This window comes from Lepus europaeus, chromosome 7, assembly GCF_033115175.1.
Source record: "Lepus europaeus isolate LE1 chromosome 7, mLepTim1.pri, whole genome shotgun sequence".
NCBI lineage: Eukaryota > Metazoa > Chordata > Mammalia > Lagomorpha > Leporidae > Lepus > Lepus europaeus.
Window position 1 is genome coordinate 5,397,467 of NC_084833.1, and position 19,576 is coordinate 5,417,042.

At 68.4% G+C, this 19,576-nt stretch overlaps 3 protein-coding genes and 1 non-coding gene across 4 annotated transcripts; 3 read left to right on the plus strand and 1 right to left on the minus strand.

Moving 5' to 3' along the window:
- Nucleotides 1–733: 733 nt before the first annotated feature.
- Nucleotides 734–815, minus strand: TRNAS-GCU (transfer RNA serine (anticodon GCU)). Its single transcript has one exon. It is a non-coding gene; the product is annotated as a tRNA-Ser (tRNA).
- Nucleotides 816–1,186: 371 nt separating this feature from the next.
- Nucleotides 1,187–3,085, plus strand: B4GAT1 (beta-1,4-glucuronyltransferase 1). Its single transcript, XM_062195796.1, has 2 exons — nucleotides 1,187–2,333; nucleotides 2,466–3,085. Exons 1-2 carry the CDS (start codon nucleotides 1,278–1,280, stop codon nucleotides 2,655–2,657), a joined length of 1,248 nt encoding a protein of 415 aa, XP_062051780.1. The 5' UTR covers nucleotides 1,187–1,277; the 3' UTR covers nucleotides 2,658–3,085.
- A 272-nt stretch (nucleotides 3,086–3,357) lies between these two features.
- Nucleotides 3,358–10,028, plus strand: BRMS1 (BRMS1 transcriptional repressor and anoikis regulator). The gene is made up of 10 exons (XM_062195797.1): nucleotides 3,358–3,466; nucleotides 6,560–6,703; nucleotides 6,778–6,868; nucleotides 7,293–7,420; nucleotides 7,503–7,582; nucleotides 7,677–7,773; nucleotides 8,284–8,376; nucleotides 8,968–9,032; nucleotides 9,244–9,283; nucleotides 9,522–10,028. Exons 2-10 carry the CDS (start codon nucleotides 6,565–6,567, stop codon nucleotides 9,527–9,529), a joined length of 741 nt encoding a protein of 246 aa, XP_062051781.1. The 5' UTR covers nucleotides 3,358–3,466; nucleotides 6,560–6,564; the 3' UTR covers nucleotides 9,530–10,028.
- Nucleotides 10,029–10,333: 305 nt separating this feature from the next.
- On the plus strand, nucleotides 10,334–16,129 carry RIN1 (Ras and Rab interactor 1). Its single transcript, XM_062195795.1, has 10 exons — nucleotides 10,334–10,974; nucleotides 11,116–11,296; nucleotides 11,380–11,494; nucleotides 11,579–11,651; nucleotides 11,748–11,839; nucleotides 11,940–12,680; nucleotides 12,828–13,133; nucleotides 13,380–13,511; nucleotides 13,650–13,801; nucleotides 14,517–16,129. The coding sequence occupies exons 1-10, from the start codon at nucleotides 10,889–10,891 to the stop codon at nucleotides 14,955–14,957; spliced, it is 2,319 nt and encodes a 772-aa protein (XP_062051779.1). The 5' UTR covers nucleotides 10,334–10,888; the 3' UTR covers nucleotides 14,958–16,129.
- The last annotated feature ends 3,447 nt before the right edge of the window (nucleotides 16,130–19,576 follow it).

Genomic DNA, 19,576 nt, shown 5'->3' on the forward strand with positions numbered 1-19,576 from the left:
ATTGCCACAATGTGGGTGGGCCTGAGGGGGCGGGAATCCAGCCCCATAGCCACACCTGCCTTCCTCCCAGAAGCCCTCAAGGACAGGGGCTGAGGTGCCGCACTGGGCTGCAGAACGTGGCTCCCCAACCGCTCCTCAAGGCAACGCCCCCAGCACCCTCCTGCAGCGGGGATGGGGGGAGAGCATGAGGAAACCCCCCCCCCCCAGGCTGCTGCACCTGCCCAAGATGCACAGCCCAACTGCTCGCCCTACAAGGCCAAGCAAGTGGAGCACGTACCAGAGGTAATCCATCCAGCAGAGGAGGGGCCTGCCCCCCACCCCCAACCTCTCCCCTTCTAAAGATCAACCATGCACACGCACTTACTGTCCCCTGTGTGTGCTGGCCGGCGTCGGGATGCGTGGGAACGGGATGGGGAGCCTGGGTGCTGGGTCTGCACCCTGGGGTTGGAGGGGGGGGATCAGGAGGCCGACTCCGCTAACAACTTAAACATCAAACACCACTGCCCCCCACCCGGTTCCGCCTCCACTGGGGCGAGAAAGAAGCGCACACCTTCGCCTCGCCGCGCACAGACAGGGCTCAGACACCGGGGTCACGCACAGGCCGGAGGCGGCAGGGCTCAGTGAGCCGGGACCTGGACCCCAGTCCCCTGCACCCTCGTGTTCTTCAGCCCGCTGCTCCCCACAGGCAGGGTGTGGAAAATTAAAGCGCGCTCTCCCCCTGTAAAACAGGGCCCGACGAGGATGGGATTCGAACCCACGCGTGCAAAGCACAATGGATTAGCAGTCCATCGCCTTAACCACTCGGCCACCTCGTCCCGCGGGCGCCAGCTCCGCCCCGCATCCTCTTATCTCGCATCTCCTCCGCGCGTCCCGGGCCGACCGCACCTCCCCAGCGACGACCCGGTGGGCCTGGAGGCGGGGAGAAGTGGGGGGGACACACAGGAGAGCCGTTTCATGTCCCGTCGGCGCGCCTCTGCCGGGGGCCCGCGCGCGCGGGGCTTCGCGACGCTGCGGCCGCCGGGTCCCCTGCCCGGGTCGGGACGAGCGCGCCGGCCGGAGCGCCGCCGGGGTTGCGCGTCCCGGGCGGCCGGCTCCGGCGTTCGCGGCGGCTCCGCCTCCGGCCCCGGGCGCGGGCGGTGGGCGGGGCGGCGCGCGGGGTCGGCTCGGCTCGGCTCGCCTCGGCCGCGCTCGGGACGCTGCGGTAGATCCGGGCTTGCGGCCGCCGGCAGAAGCTGCGGCCCGGTGGTCCCTGCCGCGCGCCCCGAGCCCCGAGCGCCATGCAGATGTCCTACGCCATCCGGTGCGCCTTCTACCAGCTGCTGCTGGCCGCGCTCATGCTGGTGGCGATGCTGCAGCTGCTCTACCTGTCGCTGCTGTCCGGGCTGCACGGCCAGGAGGAGCAGGACCAGTACTTCGAGTTCTTCCCGCCCTCCCCGCGCTCCGTGGACCAGGTCAAGGCGCAGCTCCGCACCGCGCTGGCCTCCGGAGGCGTCCTAGATGCCAGCGGCGACTACCGCGTCTACCGAGGCCTCCTCAAGACCGCCATGGACCCCAACGATGTCATCCTGGCCACGCACGCCAGCGTGGACAACCTGCTGCACCTGTCGGGCCTGCTGGAGCGCTGGGAGGGCCCGCTGTCCGTGTCGGTGTTCGCGGCCACCAAGGAGGAGGCGCAGCTGGCCACGGTGCTGGCTTATGCGCTGAGCAGCCACTGCCCCGACATGCGGGCCCGGGTCGCCCTGCACCTCGTGTGCCCCTCGCGCTACGAGGCCGCCGTGCCCGACCCCCGGGAGCCGGGGGAGTTTGCCCTGCTGCGCACCTGCCAGGAAGTCTTTGACAAGCTGGCCAGGGTGGCCCAGCCCGGCGTCAACTACGCTCTGGGCACCAACGTCTCCTACCCCAACAACCTGCTGAGGAACCTGGCCCGGGAGGGGGCCAACTACGCCCTGGTGATTGACGTGGACATGGTGCCCAGCGAGGGGCTGTGGCGAGGCCTGCGGGAAATGCTGGACCAGAGCAGCCAGTGGGGCGGCACGGCCCTGGTGGTGCCCGCCTTCGAGATCCGCCGGGCCCGGCGCATGCCCATGAGCAAGACGGAGCTGCTGCAGCTCTACCAGGTGGGCGAGGTGCGGCCCTTCTACTACGGGCTGTGCACGCCCTGCCAGGCTCCCACCAACTACTCCCGCTGGGTCAACCTCCCCGAAGAGAGCCTGCTGAGGCCGGCCTACGTGGTGCCCTGGCAGGACCCCTGGGAGCCATTCTACGTGGCTGGAGGCAAGGTGCCCACCTTCGACGAGCGCTTCCGGCAGTACGGCTTCAACCGCATCAGCCAGGTGCCCGCGGGGGGACGGCAGGGGGTGGGTGAGGAGGGGATGCATGGGGGGTGAGGAAGCTGGAGTGTGGTCAGGGGTGTCGCCCCTGCCTCTGCCTCCCCCCAGCCTCGATGACCTGTCTCTCCCCCGCAGGCCTGCGAGTTGCACGTGGCGGGGTTTGATTTCGAGGTGCTGAACGAAGGCTTCCTGGTCCACAAGGGCTTCAAGGAGGCTCTGAAGTTCCACCCGCAGAAGGAGGCCGAGAACCAGCACAATAAGATCCTCTATCGCCAGTTCAAGCAGGAGCTCAAGGCCAAATACCCCAGCTCGCCCCGCCGCTGCTGAGCCCCGCGGGGCCCGGGGTGGCGCTGGACTCCAATGCCCACCACTCACGAGCTGTGTGGCCTTGAGCAAAAATCCCTTACCTCTCTGAGCCTCCGCCCCCTAGTCCGGAAGGGCGGTGAGGGCGCCTACCTCACAGAACCGCTGCGAGGCTCAGAGGAGACGCTGTGCGTGACACCTGTGCACCTGTGAAGTGTTACTATTGCTACAGTATTATTATTGTTGTTGTTGTTGTTAACAAGCCGGGGCGAACAGTGTGAGGCCGGCAGGGCTAGGGGCTGAGGACCCGGCGAAATGCGCTTTTTTTTATTAAGGAAAAAACGAGTTAGAATCTGGTTCCCCTTGGTTCCCCCTGGCCTCCGCCCCCGAGGGCGCGGGAGGCGGCGGGAAGGGGCTGGGGCCGAAGTGTAAATAAACGCGTGTTCACACCCGCGGCTGGCTCCCTTACTCTCCGGGGCGGGCTCTCCCCCTGCACACCACGGGGAGGGGACGGCGGGCGGAGGGCGGCCCGCTGCCCAGCCGGAAACCCACGAGCGGCCTTCCCCGCCGGGAAGGCCTGCGAGACGGTCCGCCCGTCGCTATGGAGACCGGCCCGCGGTATCCCAGCATGCCTCGGGCCCCGCGGTCCAATGGTGAGCTCCCCCGACGGGCGCCTCCTGATGACGCACACGGAAGCACCGGCAGGCCCCGCCCCCCGGAGGAGAGGGCCTGCATAGAGTTTCCGGAAGCCCGGCCGCGGGGTCCAGCGCCGGCGGCCCGTGACTCGGACGCAGGGAGACTCGGACGTGAGGCCGGAGGCCCCACTGCCCGCGGTGCGTATTGGCACGCCCGGCGCCCGGTTCTGCGCCTCCGGTCAATCGGCGGGAGCCGGCACGACCTCCTCCTCCTGCGGGGCGGAAGCGGAGACTTAACCGGCGTGACGCGTGCGGGGCCGCGGGGTTGCGGGGCCGCAGAAGCGCAGGCGATTCCCCCGGGCTGCGTCGGTGCATCTCGGGGTGCAGCAGGGCGGGAGGCTCCCGGGACGCCTCGGAGAGGCTGGGTTGGTTGCCGCTGCGAGAGTGGGGAGGGGTCTGCCTCCCGGGAGGTGGGGGCGGCCCGCCTTGGCGGAGCTCCAGTCTGCAGATAAATTGATTTCGCGCAGCGCTTTTCCGCCTTGGCGATCGGAGCGGGAATGAGCTTTCTCTTTTTTTGCAAGTGGAGGGTGTGGCTTGATGGAGCTCAGGCTCGGAGTCAGGTTTCTGAAGAGTAGGACGGGGGCCGAGTCTTAGAACGTAGGAGGCATTGCACCTGTCGGGAACCGAGGCGTGGGAGTGCGAAGAGGAGGCTGCGGGCTTGCTCGTCGCTGACCTCTGCGGGGGCAGCGGGCACTGCTCACTGCGGGGATCGGTGTCAGAGAGAAGTGGCCGCCACTTCCGGGACCGGGGCTACCGAGAAGTGAAGGCTAAGTGTTGCCCGGCGACCGTTGCTTTAATTTACATTGGCCAGGCCTCTGCTGGGGGAGGAGGCAGGTGTGCAGCCTTCGCGCTGTGGCTTCAGTATCAGCTGTCTACACCCGCCCGCCCGCCCACCCCAGCACTCACATTGGGGCTTAAAAGGCAGACACTTAATCCAACTCTGGTGTTTGGCGGCGGGGCCTTTGAGACGGGGTCGGCGGGGTGAGGCCCTGGAGAGGGACCGGAGGAGACGCGTGCGCCCCACCCCCCTGTCCGTCACCCCGGGATGGTGCCGCCATCCGGCGACCCTGCCATCACCCGATGCCGCCCCTCAGCCTTGGACCAGAACTGTGAGCCCGAATAAATCTGTTTTCTTTGTAACGCACCCAGTCTGTGGTATTGTTGTTAGCAACAGGAGACAGACAGGATGCAAACAAGCCCCGGGCGCTGGGCAGAGGGCTTGCCTGCCGCCCAGGCCCGCGGGGTCCCCCTCGTCCAGGGGTCTCAGCGGCAGCTGGTGCTGTCCTGCTTCTTCCTCCTGAATCTCATTTTCTGTTCTTCCTTTGAGGGGGTCTCCTCATCTGCCCCTTTGTGGTCCTGGCAACGCCGTGGAGGGCCTCGTTCTGCTGGCCGCACCCTCTCCCCTGGCCTGCAGAGCTGGTGGCCGCTCTCTCGTTTCTGGGTCTTTGCACTTAGGACTCACTGCCTGGCATGCTCAGCTTGCGTGTCTGTCCTGGCCCTCTGGTCCTGCTTGGATGCCCCAGTGCCCAGCTCCAGCCGCCTCCTGCCCCCGCCTGCTGCTTGGCCCCTCTCTGCCAGGAACCCATGAGCTCCTCCAGGCCGGAGATGTGTTTGTCACAGTTGTGGCCTGGCCCCTGGCACCTGTAGGGTCCAGTGGGACCAGTGTGAGGAGGTGGCTACAGGGCTGAATGACTGACAGCGTTCCGGGTTGCCGAGGAGCCGCTGCAGGATCAGTCTGGGCTTGGAGTGACAGGCGCAGCAGCAGATGGAACAGGCCAGAGGTGAAAGTGAAGAACCCTGGGGTGGGCTTTAGGCCTAAGGGTGAAGATGCTGTCTGGAGCTCCCGGACCCCATACTGGAGTGCCTGGGCTTGGTCCTAGCCCCACTCCCCGTCCCAGCTTCCTGCTGACCCACACCCCTGCGAGCTGGGTCCCTGCCCCCACCCTGGAGACCTGGCTGGAATTTCCCTCTCTCAGCTTCGCCTGAGCAGCCCCGGCCATTGCTGGCACGTGGGTAGTACATCACAGGATGGAGGCTGGCCTCTCTGCCTCTTGGCTAAATAACAAAACTAGTTTTGTTTTTTTTTTTTTTTTTTTTTTTTTTTTTTTTGACAAGCAGAGTTAGACAGTGAGAGAGAGAGACAAAGAGAGAGGGACAGAGAGAGAGAGGGACAGAGAGAAAAGTCTTCCTTCCGTTGGTTCACCCTCCAATGGCCGCCGCGGCCGGCACTGAGCTGATCCAAAGCCAGGAGCCAGGTGCCTCTCCTGGTCTCCCATGGGGTGCAGGGCCTAAGCACCTGGGCCATCCTCCACTGCACTCCCTGGCCACAGCAGAGAGCTGGACTGGAAGAGGGGCAACCGGGACAGAATCCAGCGCCCCAGCCAGGACTAGAACCCGGTGTGCCGGCACGGAGGATTAGCCTAGTGAGCCGCGGCGCTGGCCAAAACCAGTGTTAAGAGGGTAAGAACAGCAAGCGTGCGCGGGCCTGGAGAAGCGCAGCTGAGTGAGGCGGGTGGGGCTAGGTTCCTGCTTTCTCAGCCGTGGGAGGCGCCCGAGCTGAAGCCCCTGGGTGGAACCTGCTGTCTTAGCAGGCGCCACAGCTCCATGGCGATACCTGAGCCTGGCGCTTAGGGAAGAGCAGGAATCGTGGTTCTCACAGTTCTGGGGCCTGGGCAGTCCACGTCGAGGGCCCCGCGTCTGGCCACCCGCATCGTCTCTCAGCAGAGGGGAGGGGGCCAAGCATCCTTCCATGCGGAACCTGCCCGGTGCTGACCGACACCGCCAGCGCACGGGCTCATCGCCTCTTGTCGCCTCTGACGCGTGAACCTTGGGAGCCGTTGAAAACAGTGCACCGGCCAGGAGGAGGGACTGGCCGACGGAGGCCAGGCCTCTCTGGTCCCAGAGGAAGCGGGAGCCCGCCGAGGGCGGAGGATCGTGCCGGAAGAGACGCTGCGGGCACGCCGCGGGCAGAGGAAGGCGGGCGAAGGAGCTGGACTGGTTCCAGGGCAGGCTGAGGGGCCTGGGCAGCCTGGGCCGCCTGCCCGTGGCCTTTCCCACCGGTGGTCGTAGGTGGCCTGTTCTCAGGGTGGGCACCGCCCACAGCGCCCAGCTCCTGTGAGAGGCGCACCCAGCCATGGACACCCTGCCGCGCTGCCCCTCAGGGCCAGGTCTGACCTGACCTCCCTGCCCTCCCTGCGCTTGGGCAGTGGAGTGACGCCTGCCCCCCCCCAGCCCAGATGCCCGTCCAGCCGCCCGGCAAAGACCCGGAAGAGATGGAAGCGGAGGGCGACTCGGCTGCCGAGATGAACGGGGAGGAGGAAGAGAGCGAGGAGGAGCGGAGCGGCAGCCAGACCGAGTCGGAGGAGGAGAGCTCAGGTGAGGCGCAAGTGCGCGGGCCTGCGCGGGCCAGAGCCAGCCCTGAGCCAGCCCTGACCCGCCTCTCGTCCCAGAGATGGACGACGAAGACTACGAGCGGCGCCGCAGCGAGTGCGTCAGCGAGATGCTGGACCTGGAGAAGCAGTTCTCGCAGCTGAAGGACAAGTGAGGGGGCGGGAGCCCGCGGGGTTTGTGGGCTGTGGGGCCGGGGGTCTGTGGGGCGGGGGGGGGGGGGAGCCTGTGGGGTCTGTGGGGCCAGGGGCGGGGCCAGGGAGCCTGGGGGGGGGAGCGGGGTGGTGTCTGTGGGGCCAGGGTGGGGGCGGGGAGCCCGTGGGGGTCTGTGGGGCGGGGGGAGCCTGTAGGGCCAGGGTTCCTGCAGGGGGTGGGGGTCTGTGGGCTGTGGGGCCAGGGATGGGGGCGGGGAGCCTGCGGGGGGTGGGGGTCTGTGGGCTGTGGGGCCAGGGATGGGGGCGGGGAGCCTGTGGGGTCGGTGGGGCCGGGGAGCTTGCGGGGTCTGGGGGGGCGTCCCGTGTTTGCCCAGGTGCGGTGGGTGAGCAGAGGCTGCCCGGCGCCCTTTTCCACTTCCCAGGTTGTTCAGGGAGCGGCTGACTCAGCTGCGCCTGCGGCTGGAGGAAGTGGGGGCTGAGACGGCCCCCGAGTACATGGAGCCCCTCGGGGGGCTGCAGCGGAGCCTGAAGATCCGCATTCAGGTGGCAGGTGTGTGGCCGCCCTGCGCCCCGCGGCCCCGCCCCGTTCTGGCCTCCGGGGCTCCCAGGCAAGGCCCCTCTCCCCTCCGCAGGCATCTACAAGGGTTTCTGTCTGGACGTGATCAGGAACAAGTACGAGTGTGAGCTGCAGGGTGCCAGACAGCACCTGGAGGTGAGGCCGGGGCCGGGGGGGGGGAGGGGCAGGCTGGCCGGACCGAGGGGCGCGGCCTGCCCCCCCCCCCCACTCAGCCCCGTTGCCTTTACAGAGCGAGAAGCTGCTGCTCTACGACACGCTGCACGGGGAGCTGCAGGAGCGGATCCAGAGGCTGGAGGAGGACCGCCAGAGCCTGGACCTCAGCTCCGGTGAGGGCCCCCCCCAGCCCTGGGCCCCACCCCCCGGGCCTTGGCAGCCCTTACTGTGCAGGGTGGAGTCCACGCCGACGTCCTGGGGTCCCTGTGAGGACAGCGTGAGACCGGGCCTGGAAAAGCAAAGCCAGTGCCTGGCACACAGCGGGGACTTGGGGAGCCGTGGTCCCCTTGCCGTGCCGTCCGTGCCCCTTTCGAGACCAGGGGTGAGCTGTCTGGCAGGCCCACGTGTACGGTGGCCACCCTCTCCGTGTGCGGTCACTGCCCCACTGTCTACGGAGCGGATGGGTCCGAGGCTCACAGAAGTGCGGTGGCCCCTGTCCGTTGCTTGCCCACTCAGGAATTCAGGACCTCAGCAGCCCTGGGGGGCTTCTGGCCCCCAAGCCCGGGGTCCTGTCCCCACCCTGGGTGCTGAGGGAGGAGGGGAGGTCCAGCCGGCCGGTGTCCAGGGCGAAGGGTGTGTGTGGGAGTGGCCTGTGGGGTCCTGACTTGGGTCTGGGGGCACAGAGTGGTGGGATGACAAACTCCACGCCAGAGGCAGCGCGAAGACCTGGGACGCGGTGCCACCCAGCAAGAGGAAGAAGGCACCTCTGGTTTCCGGTATCCTTCTACGCACGGGGGCCCGAGCCGGGGCAGGTGTCAGGGTCAGCCCCAGAGCTGGGAGTGGGCGGGTGGAGGGGACATAGACCCGGCCACCGTTGCTCGGTGCCCTGACTGCCATGGTGAGGCCAAGCCAGCTGTCCGCACCCAGTGAGCTGCACAGCATCTGCGGTGAGGCCCCGCCTTCGAGGTCTCCCTGGCTCTCCCGGATGCTCGCGGTGTTGGTCTGCGGCCACCGGCGGGGAGAGGGATCCGGAAGGCAGTGACTCGGGGGGTAGGGCGGAGGGGGTGGGGGCGTGGAGACGCCGGGTGGGGAGCTGTGGTTTTGGTGGGGGAGGGCCCTGGGAGCGGCTGGGCTCAGCCAGCCGGTCTGGAGGAAGGTGAGGGCGAGGAGGGTAGGGGTGGTGCCTGGTGCCCTCCGTGGACTTGGTGACCCAGGCCCCGAGTCCCCCTCCCCACCACGGGGGACCAGGGGACTCCGAGGTGGGAGGCGGCGCCTGGGAGCTGCACGTGCACACTGTGCACCGTCTCTGCTGGACACTGGGTGTGGGGCGGGGATGGCCGGTCCTGCTTCCTTGACCGCTGCCGCAGGCCCCTACATCGTGTACATGCTGCAGGAGGTCGACATCCTGGAGGACTGGACGGCCATCAAGAAGGTGGGTGCCTGGCCGCTGCCTCCCACCGGCTGGCTCCTGCTCCAGGCCGCCTGGGGGAAGGGGGAGGGTGGGAAGGAAGGTGGGAAGCTGGCTGGGCAGATCCGGGCCCCGGAAGAGCCCTGTGCCACCCACCCTGGGCCAGGCTCTGGTGTGGCCACTCCCACCCCGGCGTGGAGGGCCAGCGTTCTCAGGGCTGTGCTCACCCACACAGGCGCGGGCAGCTGTGTCCCCTCAGAAGAGGAAAGCAGATGGTAAGTATGGGGGGGTCTGCCTCCTCCTCTCCCATCCCCTGTGTGCCCCAGGGAGAGGTGGGGCGGTGGCAGAGCCAGCAGCCTTACTAGGTTGGAGGGGTTTGTGGGGTCTCGGGGAGCTCTGGGTTTGGGGAGCCGGGGCTGACCAGGGAGGGCTGTGGGGGCGGGCAGTGCCCTCTGCTCCTCTCTCCGTTCGGCTGCCTCTGACCAGCGATGATTTTCCCTCCCACTTCCCCAGGGCCGTGACCCTGCTGCCCCCAGCCAGGGGGTCCCCGGAGCAGCTGGCACTGAACGCAGGCCTCGCGTATTCTTGCTGTGGCCAGACAGACAGACAAGCCCCCCGGGTGGCCGCAGCACCGCCAGGTCGTCCCCCTCAGCCTGCACTGGTCTGCCTCCCTGCACCTCGGGGCCTGCACAGCTGTGGCCCGAGAGCTGACCAGCCAGGCAAGACTGTCACCTCCGCCCCTGGCCAGCGCCCCTCACCACGAAGAAGGACCTTGACTTAAGCCAAAGCAGCATCCTGCCCGCCCCTCGGGCCCTGGCTCTCCACAGCCTCTGGGCCACGGCAGCGGGCCCCACTGTGCGGGAACTCTGAGCCAGGTGTCCTGTGCGCCCACCTGGCCGGAGCTGGAGGTCAGACACCAGGCTCCCTGGTTCTCAGGTGGTTCTTGGTGTTTGCCTCCCCCTCGCCAGGACTGGAATTAAAACCTCTCCTAGGGCTCTGGTGTGTCCTGTGTGTGTCTGATGGACCTGGGGAGAGATCCGGCGTCCGCGGGCAGTGCCCCAGGCAGGCAGACCCCGCGCTGGTGCCTTCCCTCACTGCCCAGCAGGGGCTGGGGTGCGGGCTGGGGAAGGGGCCGGCACAGCGTGTGGAGCACTCGGCGTGGCCTGGGCCCTGGGCTCTGGGTCGTGTTTGCACCTGCCCTGCTGCTCAGCAGATGGGCAAGGCAGGCTGGCAGGGCCTGTGCGTGGGAGGCAGCCAGCAGCAGCGCCATGCGCTGCCGACCTCACAGCCACACTCCCCCTGCTTAGCGCGTGTCGGAACCACCCCCAGAACCCCAGTTAAGCAAAGGGGTTGGTTTCCATGGAGACACGGCATCTTTTCTCCATGGCAACCTGAAATCCCCCAACCCAGGTTGGGCCCAGGAGTGAGTCATCTGTGACCAGCAGGGGGTGCTCTCGCAACAGCTGACCACGGAGAGGTGGCCGGCTGAGCAACTGACCACGAGCAGGACGAAGGTGCCCCAAAGGCGGGGCTTGTGGGGGCTGAGTCGGCCCCACTTAACCCCCTCCTGCCCACCCGCGTGCTATAAGGAGACCAGCACGGCTGCTGGATTCACCGTGTGGAGGTGGTGCCCCCCACAGCTGGGGCCCTAGGAGTGGCGCTGGTGTGGAGGGGGATCCCTGCCCCTTGAGCGGAGTCCAGAAGCCAGAGGAAGCGGGCACCGGCCAGCAGAGTGGACACACAAGAGTTAACTGGCGGGGTGTGCCAGGGCGCACCGCCCTCAGGAAGTGTTACTCACCGCTGGGAATGTGTGCGCCTGTGCCTGGGGGCTGGATTCTCTTCCTGAGTCCCAGGAGAAGCCGGGGAAGGAGCTCCCAGCCATGGAAGCCCTGGGGGCGCCCAAGGCAGCCCCTCTCGGAGCCCCCAGCCTGTCCAGCTGCCCTCCTGGCCACCAGGAGAGAGAAAAGTTAGTGCTGAAGTTGGAAGGGCGGCCAGGTGGGGCAGGGAGGGACGGAGGAGGTGGGGGGAAGGAACAGGCAAGGGTCCCACCCTCCCCCCTTCCCCCTCCCCCATAGACACCCACTCAAGTCCAGGTGCTCACCCCCAGGCCCACCCAGGACCCGCTGTACGACGTGCCCGATGCCGGCGGGGGACAGGCAGGTGGACCCCAGCAGCCGGGGCGCACCGTGAGCCTGCGGGAGCGCCTGCTGCTCACCCGGCCCGTGTGGCTGCAGCTGCGGGCCAACGCCGCGGCCGCCCTGCACGTGCTGAGGACTGAGCCCCCCGGGGTGAGTCCCACCCACCCCTGGCGGTCAGGAGAGGAGAGGGGCTGCACGCAGGTCCTGAGCCTCCCGCGCCCATCCACTCGCAGGCGTTCCTTGTGCGGAAGTCTAACACCCACCAGTGCCAGGCCCTGTGCGTGCGGCTGCCCGAGGCCAGCGGCCCCTCCTTCGTGTCCAGCCACTACATCCAGGAGCGCCCAGGCGGTGAGAGGCGGGGCCTGCCGGGCTGCGAGCCAGTGGGGAGGGGGTGTCCCCAGAGGTCGGCCTCACCTCCCAGCTCTCTCGCAGGCGTCTCCTTGGAGGGCTCGGAGCTCGTGTTCCCGGACCTGGTCCAGCTCATCTGTGCCTACTGCCGGGCCCGGTGAGTTGGCCGCCCTGGGGCCCTGCCCCCCGCCCCCCACGCCAGGCTGGCCCGGCTGTGCCGCCCCTGACGGTCTGCTCCCTCCTCTGGCTTCAGAGACATCCTTCTCCTCCCGCTGCGGCTCCCCAGAGCCATCCACCAGGCGGCCACCCACAAGGAGCTGGAAGCCATTTCCCACCTGGGCATGGGTAAGGGCCCTGCTGGCTGCCTAGCTGGACCCGCCAAGGCCAAGCGGGGAGGGAGGTGCGCGGGCACCCAGCCCGGAGCCTGAGCCTCTGCTCTCCCTAGAGTTCTGGAGCTCCTCCCTCAACACCAAGGCGCAGCAGGGGCCGCCCGACGGCCCCCGGCTGCCCCGGCTGAAGGCCCGCTCCCCTCAAGAGCTGGACCAGGGCACCGGGGCCGCCCTGTGCTTCTTCAACCCTCTGTTCCCGGGGGACCTGGGCCCCACCAAGCGGGAGAAATTCAAGAGGAGCTTCAAAGTGCGCGTGTCCACCGAGACCTCCAGCCCGCTGTCCCCGCCGGCCGTGCCGCCTCCGCCGGTGCCGGAGCTGCCGGCGGCGACAGCGGCCAGCCAGGCCGAGAGGGTGCCCCCTCGCCAGCTGCTGCGGAGGGAGAGCTCCACGGGCTACCGCGTGCCCGGGGGTACTGGCCCCGGCGTCCCCCCCCTGCCCTCCCTCCAGGAGGTGGACTGCGGCTCCCCCAGCAGCTCCGAGGAGGAAGGGGCGCCCGAGTCCCGGGAGAGCCCAGCGACCTCGCCCCAGCTGGGCCGCCGGCGACCTCTGCTCCGCTCCATGAGTGCCGCCTTCTGCTCCCTGCTGGCGCCCGAGCGGCAGGTGGGCCGGGCGGCCAGGGCGCTCACGCGGGACAGGCACACGGCCGTGGGCCAGCTGGTGCAGGACCTTCTGACCCAGGTGCGGGCCGGGCCCGAGCCGCAGGAACTGCAGGGCGTCCGCCAGGCTCTGAGCCGGGCCAGGGCCATGCTGAGCGCCGAGCTGGGCCCCGAGAAGCTGCTGCCGCCCGAGAGGCTGGGTGAGGCCCTGGCTGGGGCTGGGTGCTTTGCCCTTCCCGGGCTGTGTCCGCCCCTGCACCGTGCGCGCCTGCTGCGCTGCAAACCCGCCCCGCCTCGCCTCTGTCCTGCCGGTCTCCCTCACCTCCTTGCCCCCCCCCCCCCTGCAGAGCAGGTCCTGGAGAAGTCGCTGCACCGCTCCGTGCTCAAACCCCTCCGGCCTGTCCTGGCAGCCCGCCTGCGGCGCCGGCTCTCCGCAGATGGCTCCCTGGGCCGCCTGGCTGAGGGCCTCCGCCTGGCCCGAGCCCAGGGCCCCGGGGCCTTCGGGTCTCACCTGAGCCTGCCGTCCGCCGTGGAGACAGAGCAGGTGCGCCAGAAGCTGTTGCAGCTGCTCCGCACCTACTCCCCCAGCGCCCAGGTGCAGCGGCTGCTGCAGGCCTGCAAGCTGCTGTACGTGGCCCTGAGGACGCACGCGGGTGAGCCCCCCCCCCCCGTGACCCAGCATGCGTGACGGAGCGATCAGCCCTCCCGTCTCACAGATGGCAAAACTGAGACCAGAGCGAGGTGCGGCCCCCTCTCTGTAGCCCCTCAACACGGTCGCTACAGCTATGGCACCGCGCAGGGCTGGGCAGGCAGAGGACAGGTCACGGCCCCGAGGATTGGTCTGTGCTGCTGGGCTGCCCCGGGGGGGCCTGAAGCCTCCGCCTCCCCCGTCCCCGCAGGCGAGGGCGCCGGCGCTGACGAGTTCCTACCTCTGCTGAGCTTCGTCTTGGCCCAGTGCGACCTTCCCGAGCTGCTGCTGGAGGCCGAGTACATGTCGGAGCTGCTGGAGCCGGCCCTGCTCACGGGCGAGGGTGAGGGACCCCCCCCCCAGCACACCTGCCAGCCGGGAGGGCGGGGCTGGGAGCCCGAGTGAGTGCAGGCAGGTGCTTGCCCTGGGTCCCTGGGTCCCCGTGTCTGGAGGGAGTGCAGCCCGCCCCCTTGTGCCCCAGGCGGCTACTACCTGACCAGCCTGTCGGCCAGCCTGGCCCTGCTGGGCAGCCTGAGCCAGGCCCACGCCCTGCCCCGGAGCCCCTCGCAGGAGCTGCAGCGTTCCCTCAGCCTCTGGGAACAGCGCCGCCTGCCTGCCACCCACAGCCTCCAGGTAACAGGCCCTCTGCGCCGTCCACCCCAGACTGGCCCGGCCCTGAGCGTGGCGGGGGTGGGGGGCAGTTGGCGCTGGTGTCACTGTGCAGTAGCAGCAGCGCCCTTGGAAAATAGCAAGGCCAGCCCAGCCGAGCCAGGGTTTCCCACCTGCCTGGCTCTAGGGTGGCCTCCAGAAACCCCAAAGGAGGGCCATGGTTCTCCCCATTGTACAGGTGGGGAAACTGAGGCTGGACACAGCAAGGGAAAGGACAGAGGAGGCCGGCGCGGGCCCTAAGCCCGCCGGGGCTGTGCCTCTCCCGGCCCAGGCTTCAGCCCCTGCTCCCCTCGCCCTCCCATCTCCCCTCTGGGTTCCGGCTCGGGGGCCTCGAGCTTGGGCCCTTTACTGAACCCCTGTGTGCCCCAGTTTTCTCCTCTACAGAATGGGGTAGCAGCAGCCACCTCCTGGGGGTGATACGGGGGCCAATGTGGGCGTCTCATTAGGCTTGTGGGGTGCCCGCTGCTCTGGCCTTGCAGCTGTGGCCCGCCCGCCCGGCCACACCCCTCCCCGCCCCAGAGCCCCAGGGAGTGCCCACAGCTGCTCCCAACTGGTCCTGCCGTGGGCCGGCGCCCCTGCCCCATGCCGGCACCCCTGCCCCATGCCGGCGTGCCAGTGATGTAAAGACGCACGCGTGGCAGGCAGGCTGAGCGCTTGCTTGGGCTTCTCCTCCCCACAGCACCTTCTCCGAGTCGCCTACCAGGACCCCAGCACTGGGTGCACGTCCAAGACCCTGGCCGTGCCCCCGGAAGCCTCCGTCGCCACCCTCAGCCAGCTCTGTGCCACCAAATTCCGAGTGGCCCAGCCCGACTCCTTCGGCCTCTTCCTGTACAGGGAGCAGGGCTACCACCGCCTGCCCCCTGGAGCCTTGGCCCGTGGGCTGCCCGCCGCCGGCTACCTCGTCTACCGCCAGGCAGAGTGGCCTGAATCCCAGGGGGCTGCCGCCCCTGAGCAGGGCAATGGGGGTCCGGGGGGTGGGGACACAGAGGACAAAGCCAGCCCCGGAGACGCTGGGGGAGAGCGTGAGAGCAGTGCCGAGCAGGCTGAGGCTCGGGCCGCCGGAGGCCCCGGGCGGCCAGGGGAGCCAGAGGCAGAGGGTAACCAGCTGGCCGAGGAGTAGCTGGAAGCCGGGGAGTACCCAAAAGCTGAGGGGCAGTTGGAAGTGGCCAGAGGATCACCTGAGGCAGGGGCTCCAAGCCTTCCGGGAAGGCCTTTCAGAGCCGTCAGCGCCACAGCCTCCTTGGGCACCCCCACCCCAGCCCTCTGGCGGGCCTGCACCCCCTGTCTGATCTCTCCACGACCCCACCTAGCGGGAGCGGGGGCCGGCCGCAGCTGAGGGGCTGGAGCGACGTGAGGGGGACTGGGGTCCTTGCCCCATGTCCTCCCACCAGGCAGCATGCAGGGGTGAGTGCCCAGCTGGTGGCAGCTGGCAGAGACGGGTCTGGCAGCATCCCTCACCGGCTGCAGGATGTGAGGGCCCTCAAGGCCCTGCGAGGCCTGGACCAGACGTGCCCTTCGCCACCAGTGTTCGGGAGGATCTGCTACAGAGCAGAGCTAAGGTTAGGAGGAGAGGGCGGGAAGAGGCCGGGTCAGCAGCCCCCACCTGCTGTCTCCCCGGAGTCTGTGCCCACGGCTGCGCGCCGACTGGGCCCCATGAAAGGCGACTCCCTGCGGAGAAAGCACCGATCCCGGTCTTTCCCCAAGATCGGAAGTCCTCCCAGGCCCTCCAGCTTCCCTGGGGATTGAATGGGGTGAGCCAGGTCCCAGCGTCTCCCTTCCAAGCCACCAACAAATCAACTCTCATAGCAGGGAGCCCAGGGCAGGTGCAAATCGGAGCAAAGAAAAAATGCTGCTCACCCACCACCAGGGGGCGCACGGCCCTGGAAGCTGCCAACCCTGACGGGAGGGCTGTGGCCACGCACCTCGGATTCCTAGCAGTGGAAGGCAGTTGGGGGACAATGCAGGGGTGGAGGCTGCTGGCCCTGAGGTCTTTGTGAGTGAGAAGTCTGGGCGAGACTGCCTTTTGGGGTCCCTACCGCGGGAAGGTGTTGTCCCCCTCGGCAAGCTCGGAGGCGCCCACCTAGGATGTCAGCCCACGCGTCAGAACTGGGAGGTGGACACGGCGGGCACCGGCTCCGACGATCCGGACACAGCCCCGGTGCGTGGGGCTCCCAGATTTCTCGCCAGGCCCCCGGCTGCTCCTAAGCCTCTCGCAGCCAGGAAGCCCCCTCTACTGTGTGTGTCCCACCCCCGCCCCAGTGCCCAATAAATGTTGTCCATTGGTTGGAGTTCGATGACCAGGAGGGAGGGGCCGTGAGGCGGGACCCCAGGCCGGACAAGCGAGGGCTGCACGTGGGAATCAGAGAAAGGGCCTCGAGCAGCCACAGGGGTGCTCAGAGAACCCCAAGGGACCGGATGTGGAATTCGTCTCACGGGAACAAGCTTTCTGGGCCTCGGCAGGCCCTCCCCCCGGCCCCCTGCGGATTCCTGGCCCTGGGAATGCAGCAATGGCTCCTGGGAGCCCTGCCAGGCCCCCACCCTGCCTGGGACTCCCGGGTCATCTTCTCAGGAGATCCTGAGGGCCAGGGCCCAGCCAAGGGTCATGACACAGGAGTGTCCCCCACCATGCACGCGCAGGGCTGGTGGTGCTGGGCCGAGCCGAGGTGGGCCGCCCTATGCCCATCTTACAGATGGGGACGCGCTGAGGCTTGCTCCGGCAAAGTGGCTCTCCAACGTCCATGCGCTGGAATTTACCAAGTGTCTGCTCTCCACCCAGCACCCAGCACCCACAGCCCCACCCAAAGGGAAGCAGGTCAGATCCCGCCACCTTTGTCCCTGGGAAGAGAAGGCCGAGGCTCCGAGGGGCGATGTCCCTTGTCCATCCTCCACTGCTGCGGTGTGGGCCAGGAGCCCTGACCTGGGCTTTGGCTCTGCTGAGGGGCCGCGCGCGGCATCTTTCCCTCATTTGGAGATGTCGCGCTTGTCACCACTGAAGTCACCATTGTCCTACACGTGCTTGCTTTTTATCTGCCCGCCCCCCTCCCCGGAATGCCAGAGTCAAGTGGGCCTTGTTCCCGGCTTCCTCGGCCGGAATTGGCACTTGGTGGATCCATGTGGAGTGATGGATTGGGGCAGGCTCCGCCCCAAAGTTTCCTCCGCGGTCCTGGAGCGCAGGGGCTGCGTTCTCCGCCGCTGCCACCAGGGGGCGAGCGCACCTCGGTGCCAACAGCACGAAGGGTCACTTGTCTGCGGAGAAGGCGGCCAGGGGACTCTGGACTCAAGGGACCCCGCCGGTGCCAGGGGGCAGCCCTCAGTGGGGTTCTGGGGCCGTCCTGCCTACGCGGATCCCGCGAGTGGGGAGCGGGGAGCGGACGAGGGAGGGACGGGCCGGCTCCCCCCGGGCGGCACAGGCCAGCCAGGCCCAGGAGCCAGGGCCTGTGAGATGGCCTGGGAGGGGTAGGGTGGAGATCAGGCACTGAGACGCACCCACCGTCAACACAGCGCGTGTCACACCCACATGGCCTCGTGACCCGTGTTCACACCCTCGGTCCTGCACACAGTAACACCCTGACCCACAGTCCGACACCCAGCCCTGCCACGGGGACACCCTGACTGCGCTGGCCACGCGTGCCCTATGCAGCGGACACGGCGCACGCCGGGGTTCTCATCAACCTCCGTCTACAGAGTGTGGCTCCCTGCCACACACAGGCACAGGTGGACGTGAGGACGGTGACAGGGACATGGGACGCGCACACACACACATATGCGTGCGTGCTCACACATGCACACGTGCAGTTTTTACACTTGAGCACGCACAAGAGAGGTCCAAGCCTCTCTCCTGTTGGCTCTCCTGCTCGCCCTGGCCTGCCCCTGCCTCACTCACCAGGCCCAGCCCCCAACGTCTCCTGATCCAACCCCTGCTCGGGCCGAGGTGACCCCCCTGGCCGGGCAGGAGGCAGCAGCGCGGCGCTGGGCGGGGTGGCCTGAGCTCATCAGATTCCAGCCAGAGTGATTCACGGGAGAGCCTGGGGAGGGGCGGGGTGGGGGCACTGTCCCACGGGCTGGGACTCTGGGGCTGGGGGTGGGCTTTGGACCAGAGGGTCCCGAGCAAGCCTCCAGGCTGGGCAGGGGGCTTCCTGAGGGGCTGGCCCTGCCCGAGGGATGCCTGCTGGGTGCAGCTACCAGAAGGGGCTCTGGGCCCCCGAGCTGTGTGCAGGATGAGACAATCGGCCCTTCCGGCCCACCCCGCCCCACCCGCAGGCCCCTGGCCCCAGCAGCTGGGCTCCTTCCGCAAGGGTGAGGCCAAGGTTGGGGCTGGGACAGGGTGACCCTCCCAGACCATCCTGTCCCCTCGGACCCTCAGGCTGGCAGACCCCGGAGGCCCCGAGGGGCCCGGCGCTCGGTGGGCCGGTCGGTGCCGACAGGGTTACAGCCTGCACGGCCCTGCCCGGGCGAGGCCTCTGCCGAGGGAGCGCGCGCGGCTGTCCCAGCGCCAGGGATGTTTTGCCGCTGAGATCTTGCCCTCTGCTCCTGCCACCCCCAGAGCCCGCACTTCCCGGGCCAGGCTGATGCGTGGAGGAGGTGGGGCCCAGGGCGACAGGAAGAAACACCCGCACTGGGGGCAGGCGGGGGCACAGGAAGTGCCTTTCTTGGAACTCGGCACCAAAATAGCCCATTCTGTCCCTACTCTGGGTCTCAGTGTCCCACGGGGGGAGGCGTGCGTCACCAAGGAGACCCCCGGCAGGGAGGGGGCGGGAGCTGAGCTGAGGGCGCTGGTGCTGCCGCCCACCCCCACCCCGCACCAAGGCCTCTGCTCCACTTTGAAGTCCCCAACATAAATATCATGTCTGCTTGGGTTCCCCTCCCGGCCTGGTCACAGCCCCGACCTGGCTCCCGCCCCAGCCAGCCCGGGGTGTGGGGGTGGGGCAGTGCCAGGAGGAGGAGGGAGGCATGGACCACCCAGGGGTGGTGGCCAGGCAGAGACAGGACGGCCCTGCAGGCGAGACAGAAGGGGACAGGCCGCTGAGACCAGTCCCGGGGGCAGGAGCGGGGACAGGGAGACCCCAGACACGGGGTGGTGGGGGGCGGGAGGGGGGAGGAACACAGAAATCCCGCCGTTGGTCTGCTCGGTGGCCTGAGAGACAGACCCAGCGCTCCCTGGCTGGGGATGGTGAGGGGGCAGGAGGAAGAGGGCGTTGGACCGGAAGAGAGGGAAAAGTGAGAACCCTGGAGAGAATTCCAGAGATGGGGGCGGGAGGCTGAGACTGGGGGGCAGAGAAGGCCACGGTGTGCAGAGCCCCGCCCCGGGACGGCAGCACAGCCTTCCCGCTCGCCCGGGCTGGAGTGCTGAAGGAGCAGTTCCGGGGGGCAGGCAGGCCTCGGGCAGGGCTCCGCTCCCACAGGTGCCCCTTGGACGGCGAGCCACTGCGCCCTGGAGGAGGGAGAGGCCCTGTCCTTCTAGCTCTGATCCCGGCCCCGAGATTCCCTCTCTTGGGGGCAGCTGTGGCCAGATGTCCGGGGCACGCATCTGCCTGGCGTGGGAACTGGGGGCCCGGCTGGACAGGCTGGGCAGTGCCGGGGCAGCCATCTGTGTCGCCCACGCAGGTGTGGACTCGCGGGGACGTGCACACGCCATCCAGCCGTGCACACCCCTACACATGCACACACCTGGTGGTGCACCCACGGTCGCACACGCGGCCACTGTCCACCTCCGGCTGTCAGAGCCCTTTACCCGCCGCA